Below are 16,829 nucleotides of genomic sequence, written 5' to 3'. Positions count from 1 at the left end.
GCTGAGGCTAATACTGATGTGTAATGTGGTTAAGGCCTGAGGAATGTGATTGGCTGGGATGTCCTAATTCCGCAGAGGCCATGCGGCATGGCTATGGCGTGAGCCACCCGCGAGATCTCCCGGAGCCTGGAGTGAGACGCTCTATTAACTCAAGGCTTCCCCACGGCAACAGCTGCTGATGACTCATTTCACTCTACATTTTTCCCCCCAACTTTTCCAAGTCTGCCCTAAAATAAATGACAAGAGCTTGCAGTCTGTTTGCAGGTAGATTAATCCCTCGCCGAGCTCATAAAGTCCAGGTGACTCTGTGGCCCATTTTCATCCTGGCCTTTGGAAGTGCCTTCTGAAGCCAGTTGGGTTATCGGAATGTTAAGAATAGCTTGTTTGCATGCAGAATATTGCATTAATGACTGGTGTAAAGGGCTTTGTTGAGCAAAACACTGTAAGCAAAGTATCTGGATCAGGATTTAAGGTAAGAACAATCTGAACAGAATTGAATTTGGATTGTTTATATAAACAGCCAAACAAGACTGGTTCTCCCGCAGCCAGACATTCATGATCTAAACATAATAGCTTTACTGCCAGAACAGGGACTTCTTTGTACTTTGGATGCTGTGATTTAGGCATTTCAAGCCATTGAAATGGTGAGTGCACCATGCACCACATTTGTTTAAACACTGCTCAAAGACAAATAACAAGGTCCTAAAGTTTAAATGAGGTGGCCATAGCACTAATAAAAAGCTTGGAAAAGTAACGTGTGTAATGCGTTACTCGTGGCCGGGTCGTCCTTCGCTTCTTTCTAACCGGGATGTGTCGGAATCTGTTGCCCCTCGGTGACTTGCGACGTAAACCAGTTTCAACAGCTCCTCTGGTGACTGGGGCCTCCACCTTTTGAGAGTCTGAGGTGGGGCATGTGTGTCTTCCCACGGCATAAGTGAGGTCGCGATGATGACACGGTCGCTGGTTAATTCGGCTGGGCTGCTAATGTACGTCAGAGGTTCTGTGTTATTTCGAGCAGCTGAACCAGGTGTGTAACGTGGCCTCCTTAGTTTCGACCTCTTTTATCCTCCTGGCCAGGTGCGTGGTCCAAGCTCTGTGTGTGCGCGCGCGCACTCCTGCACTCACTCTTAGTCTCCTCCTCTTTTGTTTGTGTGGTCTTTAGATGTAGCGCGTAGTTCTCGTGACTCTTGCTCGATGTGCCACCCACTACCTCCACTACAGCCGCCCCGGGGAAGTTGTGCCCCTTGGCTGCGCGCACACCCCCCCCCCCCCCCCCAATCCAGCGACTGTTGTGTCAATTGTAGTGGAGACCAGGACGTGAATGAGGAATTTGACCTGGTGACCTTTGGGGGGTGGGGGGTTGCTCTGCACTTTGCTGCATGCACATGTGTCACATGGCCGGTGGACACTAGAGCTTTTAGACTCCTGCAGACTCACCTGTAAATTCACATTAAGCATTTCACTACATTCTTAAGGCATCAGAGAATGAACATGGTTCAATATGCGGGATTTGAGCTCGTCGGGATACCTACGTATTGGTCTTTGAGCTCATCACTACGGGGCGCACCCGGACCTGCTCCTGAGCCGGGCTGAGGCGGTTAAAACACACGTTATAACACAGCTTTGGGTTGAATTTGGTCGGAGTCGTCCATGCCGGAGAGGGTAGAGGCATGCGTGTGACGTGTGGCGTGCGATTTGAGCGTGTGACGCAGCATTCCTGCACACCTCCCCACCTGCCTGACGTGATATTCAAATACAACACGTTTTTCCATTGATGGATTTTGTAAATGAACCTTCTCGTATGCTCGTCCCAAGACTCAAACCAAACTGTTGGTGTCATGAATGGGATTCGGCACTTTCTTGTACGACTTGTTAGGTTGTAAACTCATTTCATTGCCACGTGATTAACGGCGCTTTCAAGCGTTTTAAGGTTTATAACATTCTTTTATAGATTTCTAACTCTTTTTATTCTGTCTCAAGAGTCGTGTAACAGTGCTGCTTAAATAAGGACAGAGCATTTGTAAAGTAGTCACTGCAGTTGCGGTATTGGTGAGAAAGTATCACAATGTAGATATTTTCTTCAGATTGATCAGCCTTTGCATTAGGAGATGTGTAAAGGGCCACGTGACCAGCAGGGCTGAGGATCAACAGACTGCCTAGATCAGGGCTAACCTCCAGATAATGCTGGAGCAACGTCGGCACAATGCGTCCTTGGCTTCCTGCAGGCGCCCGTTTAGGGTCTTATCGGGCCCGGGGAAAAGCCACCTCACTGCGGGAGGGGGCGTGGAGAGAGGAGGAGGAGGAGGAGGAGGAGGAGGAGGGATTATTTGCAGGGATGTTTTTAAGACGTGATTTCATCTCGCAGTAAATGTTGATCGGAGTCGCAGACATGACTCATGGGGAGGCTTCTGGAAACGGTGAATGTTTGGAGGTGAGAAGGAATAACTGGGGGAGAAAACAGTCAGGAAGTAGGACACACACACACACACACACACACACTATTATACTTCAGGAATGCTTAAGTGTTGGTTTTTTACTTACAAAACTGGGACTAGGACATAGGGAGTGTTTGTGGTGTGTCTATATCTACTTGTTTAGATACTGTTGTTGGGAAAACACTTTCTAGCCGAGGAGGAGAGGGAGAGGAGGAGGAGGAAGAGGAATGGCTTCTCGGTTTCCTACAGTTTCCTCTGCGTTATTACATATCATTAGCTGGATTACAGGGCCTGTGCCAGACTGCTTCCCCATCTGGAGCTATAAAAGTGCCAGACTTGAAAAAAAGATTTGAAGGAGAATAAAGTCCTCCACAGCAGCGTGGAGAGGGGCAGTTTGACAGTGTAACTGCTCCACCATTGCTTTTGTTGGGCAGATATAATAGTCCTCAATTATATTGTTATCATGACCTCAGTGCTTGGACAGGTTCCGTGTCAGGTGACCCTGTGTGCAGCGGAAGTTTCCTCCTGTGTCTCAAGAGTTGGGGGCAGTTAACCGACTGGTGGTCGACATGTCCTGCAGCTCTTGGTGATTTTTGTGAAGTCACTCGGAAAGCACGCGGGGTTGGGGGTGGAGGTGTGGGTGTGGGTGGGGGTGGGGGTTGGGGTTTGAGCAGCACTCTCCCAGCTCTTGTGCGGTTTACGGCACCTCCAGACGCCCCTTCTAGATTCGCGCTCCCTGTAATCTGAAGATGGTCTACATCCCAGGGCCTCGGGGGCCTGTTCTAGATGCTGTTGCCAAGGCAACATTTGTTTCCAAGGCAAAGCGGGGGCTAAACCGGGGGAATCCCCCCGCGCTATGCGAGTCTGCCGTCTCCGTGTGAAAGAGGCCTCTGTCTGTGGCCCGCACGGTGATCACTGTGACGTGGTAATAACAACATGACCCCCAGAGGTAGGGGGTATCGCCTCTGTGTCCACCCTCCCCTCGGTCCCAGTATTTATCAACCCATGGATCATTTCCCCTGGAGGGGGGGGTAACTTCTAAACTCCACCTCAGACTCTCAAAAGGTGGAGGCCCCAGTCATCCTGAGGAATGGCAAGAATGAAGAGCATAAAAGAGAGGGGGAGGGAGAGAGAGAGAGGGAGAGGGGGATAGAGATTGAGTGTTAGTTTGTGAGCCCCAAGGCTTGCTGTGCTAAGGTGCAGTGTTAATGATTTTTGATGGTGGTAATTACAGGGTGCACTCTAGTGCCTGTTGGATCAGGCATGAAGAAGTGAAATAAAATAATTCTGTAGTTCCCAGAGACTGTCAATGAATCTCGATGCACTCGATATGGCTGTTTCAGTAAGAGCAGTAAGAGCATTGGGGGGGGGGGGGGGTGTTCATTGCCATGGAGGTATAAAGGTATTTATTGCCCACTGAAGGTGCAATACACATTCCCTCATTCTCCTGACATGTACCGTGAAAGTGGCATTCCTGTCCTCCCAGTGCTGCTGGGCTAAAGATGGCCCACAGCCACCATCTCCGCCGAAACAGAATCCGCCAGCCGTGGCTGCCCGGGGTTGTGGTGCGTATGCTCAGCCCAGGGCCAGAAGTGTCTCGCGTGCAGCCTGTGGCCCTGCAGGGCTCCACTGCTTCTGGGTCGAGTTACAGTTAGAGGAGGCGGGACGTAGCCGTGAGGTCTCCCATCATCCCCGGGAGCAGAAACGGACTCTGTGAGGTGGCCGGAGGATCGTCGGGTTTAGAGGGTTACAGTTGGAGAGAGTTCAGGAAAGACAGAGAGATAAACAGAGTGACAAAGAGAGGAAGTGTAAGTTGTCCATTTAATCAGATTTTAACGAGGGGAGCATCTCATTTCTTCTGTTTTCTCTTGCCTTTTTCTACTCATTTTTCTACGTTTTCAACTCCTGCCTTTTTCTACAACCCCCCCCCCCCCCGGTAACCTCTGCCTGGTCTCCCAGATGTGGCTGAAATGCAGTCATCCTATAACTGCTTTTATATACAGATTACTTAATTCCTGTATGGATTACATCATTATATAAATGCTGGTGACTTCAGAATAACCTCACTCACTTAAGACTTAATCTGATGGCAACTTTCCTTGGAAGTCCATGTGTGGGTGCGTGTAGGTGTGAAGACGGAGCTCAGATGACCTTTTTAACGAACTGTCTGAACCTAATTAGCACGCTCGCCATATGACTCAAAAACGGGTTTTGGCACGGGACGCTGACCCCCTGGGTCTGTCTCCACAGCGGCTGTGCGGAGGGAAGAGGCTCCATGAATGTACGTCACCATGATGATGACGGACCACATCCTGGAGCCCTTGCTGCAGCTCAATGGCGAAGTTCCCATGATGCACCACGCGCCCATGATTAACGGGGACGCCACGCAACAGGTAAGTGGAAGAACACCCCGCCCCCGCCCCCGATGCTGTGAATTAGACATAAATCATGGTCCCTTCCGTTCACAGGTGATCCTGGTCCAGGTGAATCCCGGAGAGACGTTTACCATACGGCGGGAGGATGGGACACTCCAGTGCATACAAGGTCCGTCTCCGATAAACACATTCGCAAACATTCCCGTCTGACTGCTGTAGTTTCTTTATGTACTCAGATCAGTTGAGCAGTTAATAGGACTCTGCATGGACAATTTACTAATCTGACCCCGGGTCAGCTTAGCTCTGGCGTCTTCTCACATCAGAAATCTCTTTTGTGGACATCATCCTGTTTGTTGGTCTCTCCCAACTATGTCTACAGTCAAGTTCTGCAGTTGTAAGTCTAGGATAGAGAACCTGTGATGTTAAAGACACAGGATTGGCAACACCAGCAGGATTGGTACTGTTGTGTTCTTACCAGTGTTTCCCCAGTCCTTTCTGATATTGTTGGTTTATGAAATGTTTCTGAGTGCACGCTGGGTACGCCCGCGAGCACGACCCATCGCTAAGCCCCGGTCGTTCCCAGGGATCCCGCTCCGTGCGTCCCGCAGAAGCTCCCGGGCTTTCGCTAAGCTCGTCTGTTTGCCTTGGCCTACCCCGCACCACTTAACTTCCCTCTAACTTCACAGAGGCTTTGAGAAAGGCCAGCCGTGGCCTGAAGGAACTGCACTATACATGTCGGCGGATAACTCAGGTCTGCTCCGTGTGCTTCTGGAGGCTAAGCAGAGCTGCTAACTATTAGCCAATTCACTTTACCCAGTGAGAGACGTTTGGGGTGCGGAGGAGAAAATGCTAGCAGCAGGTTTGAAACCGAGACAGATGGAGGTAGACAGACAGAAGAGGCCACTTAGGGCACAAGAAACTTTGGGTTGGCATGTTCCTCAGCTGTGTGATTGGTAGCGCAGAAGCTGTTGTGGTCTAGTTTTTTTTTTATGTATGTTCCATATTTCCCATATGCAATATCAGGCACGTGGCCTCAGTGCAGTTAGCTCGGTCCTGACGCACTTCGTTGTTTTTGGGTTGTTTGTCGCTGGTGAGGTCCTGGCAGAGCGGTCCTTCTGGCTCTTTGGGCTACGGGGATCTTCTGAACGTTTGTCCTAGTACTTTCGTGGGCTGGCGCAGTTCTCATGCAGTCCTAGATCTTCTTGTACGCCCTCTGTCCACTACCCTAATGAGAGCCTGGTGGGTTAGATGGCTGCGGATGTCTGGTTGCACCTGGGGTCCGGACCCCATGACGAGTGGCCCCACGGCTGTTGGGCAGCTGTGAGAGGCCAAGGCGGTTCCTCCAGAGCTGAAGTAACTCTTGGCTACTGGCCATTCTGACCAATCTCTGGGTTGCGTCGCGCTCCCTGGGTGCTTTGCCCCCATTCCAGAGAACTTTGTTCGTAATGCAGGTCATGACGGCTTCTCCGTGTGTGTGTGTGTGTGTGTGTGTGTGTGTGTGTGTACCTCTGCTCATAAAGCCATAAAGCCCCTCATAAAGGGCTGCACACGGGAGCAAGCTCGCTCCGAGACACACGCGCGCTGTAGGTCCCGCAGCCTTTTACGTAACTCTGCTGGGCCGCGGGCCACGTCTCCCCCTCCTCCTGTTGGCGGGCCCTGCGAAGGTTTGTCCTGCTGATGTGGCACACGTCTCCTGTTCTCTCCTCTCTGTGGCCCTTCACTCCTCTCCCCTCCAGACCATAACTGCAAAAACTGTACCTCACCCCCCCCCCCCCCCCCCCACAACCCACACACACCCCCCCTCGGCAAACACCATGATGAGAAACAGCCCCTGCGGCTCTCCGTCGCTCTGACAGACGGAGAGGAGACGAAGCCCGTGGGGCAGCGTGGAGCGGGTGGAGGAATGCGGTCACGCGGAGCCCTACAGCTGTTAGCGGAGCAGGTCCGACGTGCACGCGCACGTTATCTGTGCGCAGAGCAGCCGTGTTCGGGCCGGGATGATCCACGACGGCTCCGCATCCGGACCAGATGTGGCCGCAGCCTTGAGGAAAGTGAGCTTTGATGTCTCCGCTGGACACACACACACACACACACACACACACACACACACACACACACAGGCATACTCGAGCGGCCCATGTCTCCCATGATGAATAGCGCAAAGAGCCGGACTGGAAAAGCTCTTAATAACAGACAGCAGGATCTTTTCTGCGAAGCATTCCCCGAGCTTCCCGCGAGGTCCCGCACACCCTGCGTAGCACGAACGCCCCCTCCGCCCTCCCGCCGTCCCGCGTTGCAGGAGAGGCAGCGATCGACGTAGCCCGCAGCTCCTCCCAGCCTCCTCGGAGCTTCGCCCGCACGGTACACGCTACCGCGAGTGTACGCCTCCTCCACCCCGAGGGGAGGCCTGACAGTGAGCAGGAGACACGGGGTTGCATGGTGTTCACCCTCTCAGGCGAGCCCGCGAGGAGGCGGGTCTTACCCCGCCCCTGCCTCCGCTCCCACTTCCTCATTGGCCCGCCGTTTCCACTGAGCCATTTTTTTTTCCCACTTTAAATCTTTTGCTCTTTTATGGAGTGGTCGTTTTGGGGAATTTTAGCACACGCGTGCTATCTGCCACCCCATCCCCCCCCCCCCCCCCCCCCACCCCCTTTTCCTGCTGGGGAGGGAAGCCCCACCGCGCAGATGATCGGAGCAGAGCCCTGATTCCAATGCTCTGAGTCACCAAGCAGTGGAACAGTGCATTCTTGTGTGCGTCACACTCTCCCCAACACACACACACACACACACACACACACACACACACACACTGAGAGAAGTGAGGGAGAAAAGGGCAACGTTGTGTCTCACCCACGTCCTTCCACACTGCGTGTGTGAGACCGTGTGCGTGTTTGTTTTGTCTCACTCTTTTCTCAGTCAGTCGGAGCCGTTCTGGAGATCTTCTCAAGGAAGGTCTTTCTTCTCAAAGCCTTGAATGTTGTCCGTCTGCTGGCATCAAGTGTTCAAGAACATTACACAGTGGAACATTCCACCAGTTCTTTTTTTCCTCTCCTCTCTCTCTCCCCCTTTCCCTCTCTCTCTCTCTCTCTGTCTGTCTCTCTCTCTTCTCTCTCTATCTCCCCTCTCTTCTCCCCTCTTCCCTCCCTCTCTCTCTCTCTGACTGGTCTCCTCTTTCTTGCTGACCTACTATTTTTCGAGTGCGTCCTCTCTGCATTTGTTTTTTATGGAGCAGTGGCTCAAGTTCCAAAGGAACAAGGGCACTCGCTTAAAAAAAAAAAAAAAGAACGAAGGAAAGAAAAGAAACGCGAGAGAAACCCAGAAGACTGACATCTCCAGCTGCACCTCCTCGCCGCAGCTCCTCATGCTCCTCTCTCGTCAGGACTTCTCAGAAGGGGCCACAAGCCTTCAGTTCACAGAAGTCCTTCCTGTCCTCCAGTGGGGAAGCCCGTCTGGTGTTGGAGCCCGGCACCGAGCAAACCCCACGGCTGCACTGCGCAACGGAAAAGGTGGATCCGGCGTGGTGCATTTCTCTGCTGCCGGGGCCGGTGTGGCTTTTGTGAGCACTTTATCAGTAAAAATGCAACCCCGGGCCACGGTTACGTAAGGGCATGAAGCCTCACTGATTCCATTCTCAACCTTCGCAGTAACGTGAGCACAACTTGAGGCTTTTCAGGGCTTCTTTCTTCAGACAATGGTGCCATTTATGAACATGACGGAGTAGACTTTGCACAGACAGGGCAGATCCAGAAATCACAAATACCCTCCGCCCTCCTGCTCCCATTTTTCTTACTCTCTCTGTCTCTGCAGAGGGTGCCCCCCCCCCCCGAGCATGTTGGAGCAGAAGGACATCCCTCTCTGAGCACGTCATGTCCCAGCATGTCTTCAGCTGTGAAGCTGAAGTCCTTTCTCCTAACTGTGTCTACCTTTCCCCTTGCCTGTGGTGCACTGTGCTGCCCTTACCCCCTCCACCCGCCTGCCCCGTCCCACCCTCATCTGCCCCAGCCTCCCGTGGTAAAACTTGGTGACACCAGGTACGTGGGAGCATGGGTGTGGGAGCTCACCTGCCCTTCGGACACTTTAACTCCTCCTCCTTCCTCTCGGGACTCTTCCTCCACAACGCTCCCTTCATAGGGTGCAGGTGGACAGTGACTCGGTGTGTGGAGAGCCAGGGCCTCCTGGAGGCTACGGCCACCGCAGAACTGCACGGTCACTCCTGAACAGATATCGCCCAGTGTGTGTGAATGTGGGGGGGGGGGGGGGGGGGGGGGGTGTATGGTGTGGGTTCGCCTTGTTTTCTGTTCTTTGCGTAAGTTCAGGGGGGGGGTTAACCTGTCTACCTTGAGGCAGAGGAAGGGGCACACGACACCCTGACAAGCTGCAGCATGAAAAAAAAAACGCTTCCATTCCAGCACATCCTCAACGACGCCACGGACGTCGCTCAGAGAAGATCGGGAGATGGTGGTGGGAACAGTGAGTGCATTCAGTGCATGGAGCCTCAGCCAGGCTCCTGCTTCAGCCAGTCTCCTGCTTCCCTTTGGTTAGATTGAGACATTTTTGAATATTTTTGTAATTTTATGTGGAAGCAAAATCGATTACTAATGTTCTTGAGTGCATGCTTTGCAACATGCTACCAGGACCTGTTCAGTGTTTTCCCGCAAACATTTCCGGCAATAAAAATGTCCATGTGCCGTACGGTTTGCATTTTACAAGAAAAAAGTACTTTGTTCACTGTTTTATAAAAATCTGAGGAGTTTGGCCAGCCGTAGCGTCCTGTAGCATGACGAAAGACATGAAGGAGAAGTGGAGCAACTTTCAGGACGTTTGCGGGACAGCTGCAGAGTGCTCAGACGAAGCCAGTGGGCTGGTGGCCTTGTTGCAGAGAAAACTAAAACCAAGTAATACCAAAACAGGGATGTTTTCCTTAGTGAGATACTAACACCCTGGCACATGTGTGCGTCTTTAATTCATTCACATACAATTTCTGAAACTTGTTTTGTTCTTGAACATATGCCCACACAATAAGGGATTTGGAAACGTTTAAAGTGGGAGGTGCTGAGGGTTGACCTCAAGGCAACATACCCCCTCCTCTGCCTTCCAATTATTATTACCCCCCAAACCCAAAACCCTCCTTTGAGTATTGATTGTGCAACTGATTGTGTTGGATGCTAATAGGTTGCCAGTTGTCAGGGATGCTTGTGTAACATGAACTGAAGCAACTTGGTCACAGCACTGCTGTCTTTGTCTCTGCAGGATGTAATGGTTGGCAGAAGAGAAACACTGTGCTTTACTCGTTATTTCACGCATGCTGTAAGTTTGTGTTTGGCAGTATTACAGCACGATAAGCAGATTAGCGTGTTTCCCGCCTGCATGCGCTCTTTGGCTGACCATAGTCACTGTCGGCAAGGCCTGTTGAATAGGCCCTTGAGTTCCCGATTGTATCCTGAACTGCAGGTCCAAGACTGCCTTCTTGTGCTGTGTCTAGGGCCAGGCTAGGTGAGCTTACAGGGTTGGTGTTTTGTTTTGTTTTTTTTTTTTTGCAGTCTGTTTCTTTTTGATCAAATGTAAACACTTGAAATTAATTTAGTAAACCACACCAATCAGAGCCATCGCTGTATCAGAATATCCAGTAGATTTGCAAATGGAGAAAGGGCGACCAGTGTAACGGTCTCCTTCAAGGACTTGAAGAGTGGTGAGAACCTCCAGCACGTCCTCACACCTCCACCTGCACCCCCCCCCCCCCCCCCGGTTAATGAACGAGGTTTAGTCCCCGATTAATTCTGTCTTCAGTAGAGTGGAGTATTATGGTTGGGATGGTTAATTGTGTGTGATTTTCTCTCCCAGGCTGTAATTGTCTTTTTTTGTCTGTTCTCCCTCTGTCTTTTCCCTACGTTTTCCCACATTTTTCCAACGTATGCTTATATACATATAATAACGTCATCGTCCATTTAAGTGGGTTTGTGTGTCTTAGTGCCTGTTAAGAGACTTATGGAGCTGGGCTTCAGTGATCATCTTCTTTAACAGTTCCTTTGCAGCAAATATTTAGAGCTCCTACGCCTTCACACCCCCAAGCACCCTCCCTCCACCCACAACCGCCCTACCCCCCTCCCTCCCAGGGTCAAAATCCTAGTTAAGTTTCATGAGTCTGTGTAGTGGTACAGGGCATTGGCTTCGAAGTCTTGGTCTCGATTAAGGAGGCTGCTTTATTAAACACGTTCACGTTCCACCACTCACTCTTTTTTGCCCTTCTTAACAGCAGAGACAGATAGTGTTTACAATACGGACAATGGACCTTGCAGTCGTAAACGGATGAAAGGCAGCACACACACACACACACACACACACACACACGTACAAACATACATCTGCATGCTTCAGGGAGCAGAATGTGATGGACTGCACTCCAGCATAATTAACTGTTCTGGCACAGGGGATCCCTATTTAGCAAGTTGGGTTTGAGGGCCCAGCTAGTGCGGCTGGTTGCTGTGTGATGATGAAGCTACAGAGTTCTCTGGCTTTGTGGTGTCGGACGACTGCGGGGTGAAAGGTCACCGTGCTTGTGCACTTCATTCGCTGTTCGTTCGGGGTTCTTGGAGGCCGTTCCCCTTCCAGGCGCTCAACGCAGGAGCTGCTTTGGCGTTACACACACACACACACACACACATATATACACACACACACGGGCATGAATGGATGTACAAACGTGCTCAAGATGTACATATCCACACACATGCAGTCACGTTCTCTTTCAGCCACGTACGTGCCCCGATACACACACGTTCATTTTAGTTTGGAAGGTTGTTTTATTTGTTCCTGAAGCCTCCTTAACTCTGTGCCACGCTCCCAAGGCCACGTCATACATTCCTCCCAAAAACATCTGTCTGTCTGTCTGTCTGTCTGTCTCTCTCTGTCTCTGTCTCTCTCTCTCTCTCTCTCTGTCTCTCTCTCTCTCTCTGTCTCTCTCTCTCTCTCTCTCTGTCTCTCTCTCTCTCTGTCTGTCTCTCTCTCTCTCTCTGTCTCTCTCTCTCTCTCTGTCTCTGTCTCTGTCTCTCTCTCTCTCTCTCTCTCTCTCTCTCTCTCTCTTTCCCAGTCCCATTCTTTTTCCCGTCGTCTCGCTGTCTGGCCAAACTACTGCAGCATTCCCAGCTGAATTAGTGGACCTTTCAAAGTAGCCTCTGGTTTGTGGAAAAATCTTGTGTGTGTGTGTGTGTGTGTGTTGGTTTGTGTGCGTGCATGTGCGCGTGCATGCACTGGTTGGTGTGTGTGTGTGCGCGTGCATGCGCTGGTTGGTGTGTGTGTGTGTGTGTGTGTGTGTGCGCAAGCATGTGCTGGTTGGTTGGTGTGTGTGCATGTGTGCGTGCATGCGCTGGTTGGTGTGTGTGTGTGTGTGTGTGTGTGTGTGTGTGCAAGCATGCGCTGGTTGGTAGGTGTGTGTGTGTGTGTACGAGCATGTGCTGGTTGGTGTGTGTGTGCGCGCTGGTTGGTGTGTGTGTGTGTGTGTGTGCAAGCATGCGCTGGTTGGTGTGTGTATGTGTGCGCTCTGGTTGGTGTGTGTGTGTGTGCTAGCATGCGCTGGTTGGGTGTGTGTGTGTGTGTGTGCGCGAGCATGTGCTGGTTGGGTGTGTGTGTGTGTGTGCGCGAGCATGTGCTGGTTGGGTGGGTGGGTGTGTGTGTGTGTGTGTGTGTGCGCGAGAGCATGTGCTGGTTGGTGTGTGTGTGTGTGTGTGTATGCGAGCATGCGCTGGTTGGTTGGTGTGTGTGTGTGTGTGTGTGCGTGCAAGCATGTGCTGGTTGGTTGTGTGTGTGTGTGTGCGCGCGTGCGTGCATGCGCTGGTTGGTGTGTGTGTGCACGTGCATGCACTGGTTGGTGTGTGTGTGTGTGTGTGCGAGCATGCGCTGGTTCATGTGTGCGTGTGTATGTGTGTGTACATGCGCTGGTTTGTGTGTGTGTGTGTGTGTGTGTGTGTGTGATTCCTCTTGTGCAACTGCTAGTCTCTGCGTACCTTCATTCAGCTCCTTTGACTACCCATAACCCCTCTGTGTCTGTGGAGAAAAACGAAAACAAACCAAAAAGAAACTTTTCAGCAATTGTCTCTCATGAGTTTATGAGCACAACAGAGCCCACACACACACACACACACACACACACGCGCATGCGCACGCACGCATGCACATGGGGAGGCCGTGCTGGTGTGTCATGAGCCGTTGCCTCCTGCAGGGCTGAATGAGGCAGGCGAGACCTCCTCCGGTCCCAGAAGGGGAGGTGGTGGTGGGGACTCGACTCTCGCCCGCACAAAGAGCAGCTTGTTCAGTCGAGGAGGCCCACCGCTTCTACAAGCTCCTGGGAAGCCCAGTGGGAGAGTGCGCTACCTGCCCCGCTCTCCTTCTCGTGTTTTCTGCTCTTACACACACACACACACACACACACACACACACACACACACACACACACTCTCCTCCCTTCCTTCTCTCTGTTTTTCTAGATATCTCTCCATTTCTCTCTAGCCTCTGTTTCCTCTCTTTACTCAGACTTCATTCCCCTCCCCCACACTCCCTCTGTTGAGTTGGTAGGAATGTTGATGTTTACCCAGTGTCTTGCTGGTGAGTACTGGTGAGTACAAGGGGTGTGCTGGGGAGTACTGGGTCCCCTCTTATTCTTTCCACCTCCCCTCCCTCCCTCAGTGCGGCCCCCAAAAGTCTCTTCACGATCCAGAGCCAGACACACACCTGCCCCCAACCTTGAGGGTGGTGCGGCTGCAGTCGGCGGAGGGCTTCATACTGGTGTTTTTTCCACACACAGGACCGTCTTAGTGGTCTTCGTTGGGCCATCTGAGTGAAGGGTTATTTTAAGCCGCTGCCTCTACAGCAGTACACTGCCTCCCTGTGAAGCTGCACCATACACACAGATGTGTGTGTGTGTGTGTGTGTGTGTGTGTGTGTGTGTGTGTGTGTGTGTGTGTGTGTGTGTGTGTGTGTGTGTGTGTGTGTGTGTGTGTGTGTGTGTGTGTACCCCACCCCCGCCTCCACCACGGCTCGTATGGGGTTCCAAACACGGTCGTACAAACAGGGCCTTTATTGGGAGGTCCAGCTTGTCTCCGGCCCCCCAGGGTGGTGCGGGTGGTTGGTTCAGGCAGGCAGGGCTGAGGTGGTGGTGGTGGTGGTGGTGGTGGTGGCGACGTCCATTATGACAGACGGACGGTGATTTACGCGTGTGGAAGGTTCCGGAGGCCGTCCCGCTGCACCCCTGCCAGGGAGGAAGGGGCCCAGAATGTCTTAACCAGCTGGTGGGCCGGCTACTGAAGCCCTTCAGCGATGGAGAGGCCAGCGCAGGAAAAACTCGGTTGAGGGGTTGTGAAATATGGGTGATTCTTCTTCCTGTGTGTGTGTGTGTGTGTGTGTGAGAGAAGGATACACTTGGGAAGTGAATGGAGCAGTGAAAGGAGGGAATGTGGGGTTTGCCTGGGCCACACCCCAGGGGGGCCGGGACAGAGCAGGCTTGTGTGTGGTGTAAATAAACGTGGCGGCAGACACACACACACACACACACACACACACACACACACACACACTGCTCTCATTGGAGCTGATGGCTCTGTTTCGGGCTCCAGGCAGGAGAATAAAAACGCAAGAAGCTATGCACAGTGACTCAATGTGTTTGTGTAACCTCGTGTCATAGTATCTGATGCATGCGGCAGAATGGACCCAGCTGGATGGGAACACGTATACCTGCAAGGGGGGGGGGGGGGGGTGGAGCGAGAGAAACGGAGAGTCTCCTCGTCTGCTTGAAGGTTTTTTCTGAGAGCCAGTGGAGTTGTGGTCTGAAGGGTTGTGGTTAGATGAAGCCATTTGCTGCCTAATTCTGGCTCTTGGGCGTATGGCCGTTTGGTAAGTGATATGAGCGCGAGTGCCTTTGGCTCGCTGTGCCGCCTCGCGTCCTCGCTGCACGGGGAATTTGCTTTACTTCTCTGTCCTTTGTGTTGGTGTGAAGGAAAGACAGTGTCGTGTTACGGTTCGGCCTCTCCCATCCTGCCTGCCTAGACTGACAATCTTTTATTTTTTTTCCCCTCTCCTTCTCTCAGGGCCCGCAGAAGTTCCCATGATGTCACCAAACGGTTCCATCCCACCCATTCACGTTCCCCCAGGCTACATCTCCCAGGTAACGCAGGAGAGACGCAAGCATGCGGTGAGATCGCGTCGGCCCGTGCCGCTCGCACAAAGGGCCGGGCTTTCACCCTCCCGTGCAAACAGAACAGTGCCTTTTCACAACCTGTGTTCGCAAAACACACATGCCACCACGTTCTCTCCTGAATACACTCCTGCTCTGCTGTGGTCTCGAGGACAGCTGTGGCAAAATGGAGCATGTAAAAATCATCCGGCGTTTCATCCAGGAAGGTCAGAAGCGCAGGGCGGTTGGGCCAAGAGAGACGGGCGCTGACATAACGCCTCACGCCTCTCCCTTACCCTCAGCAACCTGGCCCAGGCTTCCAGACTCTCGCGGTCCACTACAATGAAACTCCTGGGAAACATTAAAACAATCTGACCCTGGGGTGTCCAGACATTGCTGGCCGGCCCTGGTGGACTGGTGCAGGGAGCCCCAGTTAGGCTCCAGTGCCCAGTCTAGAGAGGCGGTCTGGTGCGGGCCACACCGGGGCGAAGCCCAGACGCCCCGATGGAACATGCTGGATTCCCACTTGGCTGGCATGTCTTGGCCTTGCTGGCATGTCTTGGCCTTGCTGGCATGTCATCTTCTGGCTGTAATGGGAAGACCTTGCTGGCGTGCCCTCGCCTGACTGGCATACCCTGGCCCTCTGACGTTCTATGTGGCAACATCACCACCGTTCGCTGGTGGTGTCCTTGTGAACAGGCAGTTTTGCTCCTTGGTGTATCAGCAGGACCATAACTGTAAAAACCTTGATTCTCTTGTCTCTTTCATTTGCAGAAGTATTCATTCTTGTGTGTGTGTGTGTGTGTGTGTGTGTGTGTGTGTGTGTGCGTGTGCGTGCGCCCCCCCAGGTTCTGGAGGACAACACGGGTGTGTGGCGAGTCGTGGTCACCCCCCACTCTGAGTGCTACCCTCCCAGCTACTCGCCCGCCCTCTCTCCCACACACCACCTGCCTCCGCCCTACATGACGCACCCCCACTTCATCCCCACCACACCCGCCACCTACTACCCGCCCGCCAGCCCTGGAGACGTGGGCCCCCACCAGTACTACCAGCACCGCCTGCCCCCCATCTACCCCGAGGGTAAGCTGCCTCTACCCCGCCCCCGCTCACACCCCCACCCTCGCCCTGATGGTGTTACAGTGGATCTACACCATTTAGTTACAGCTTGGCTTTAGCGTCGCTCTACAAATGATGCCGGCTGAGGTGCGTCTCCATCTTGTCTCCTCAGAGATCATTCCGCTCTACAACATGACGACGTTCCTGGGGAGGGAGGAGCACAGCAAGCCGCCGCCCAAGAAGCTGAAGGAGCGGCCGGGCGATCGTCAGGGCGTGTCCCGCGTCACCACCCCGCCCTCCTCCGCCTACAAGAGCGGCCCGCAGTGCGGCGCTACCCCCAACGGCTACGGCAAGGCCCACGCCAGCGCCGTGGCGACCGGGGGCGGGGCCGGCGGAGGGAGCCCTGGCACCAAGCGGGTGGAGCGCAGGGCGAGGGGAAGTCCCAGACACACGGAGGGCGAGCAGCAAGGTTGGCACCGACATGCCACGCGGCGTCCCGCACCGCTTCAGTTGTCTGTCTTGTAAAGAGTCCTGTAGCACCCCGCGCCACCCAGCTGCTCCTCGGGGCTAATAACACGTGGAAAAAGAGGTCAGAGGTGACACCTGAGGGACGAAGTTAGATAAGTCAGAGCCGATCGCGTTAGATAAGCAGTAACAACAAGGTCAAAGGTGAACTCTCTGTCCTGCTAAGCGCAGCAGGTCCTGCCGTCCTGTGCAGCGTGTGCTGTCTCTGACTAACACTCCACGCTGCCCTCGTGACGCGCACAGCTCGTGCGGACTGCATGCCTGCCACATGTCGCT

The 16,829-nt window shown here is 53.1% G+C and overlaps 1 protein-coding gene across 1 annotated transcript in view; it reads left to right on the top strand.

Moving 5' to 3' along the window:
- Positions 1–16,829, top strand: part of fndc3bb (fibronectin type III domain containing 3Bb) — a 43,526-nt gene that overhangs the window by 3,011 nt on the left and 23,686 nt on the right. Inside the window, 5 exon segments of the mRNA XM_077012196.1 lie at positions 4,686–4,828; positions 4,904–4,979; positions 14,887–14,963; positions 15,821–16,052; positions 16,201–16,497. Coding sequence (XP_076868311.1) covers positions 4,715–4,828; positions 4,904–4,979; positions 14,887–14,963; positions 15,821–16,052; positions 16,201–16,497 — 796 coding nt within the window. The 5' untranslated portion in view covers positions 4,686–4,714.

Source organism: Brachyhypopomus gauderio, chromosome 7 (assembly GCF_052324685.1).
Source record: "Brachyhypopomus gauderio isolate BG-103 chromosome 7, BGAUD_0.2, whole genome shotgun sequence".
NCBI lineage: Eukaryota > Metazoa > Chordata > Actinopteri > Gymnotiformes > Hypopomidae > Brachyhypopomus > Brachyhypopomus gauderio.
Note: the sequence above shows the minus strand (reverse complement) of the source record. Positions and strands in the feature narration are given on the sequence as shown.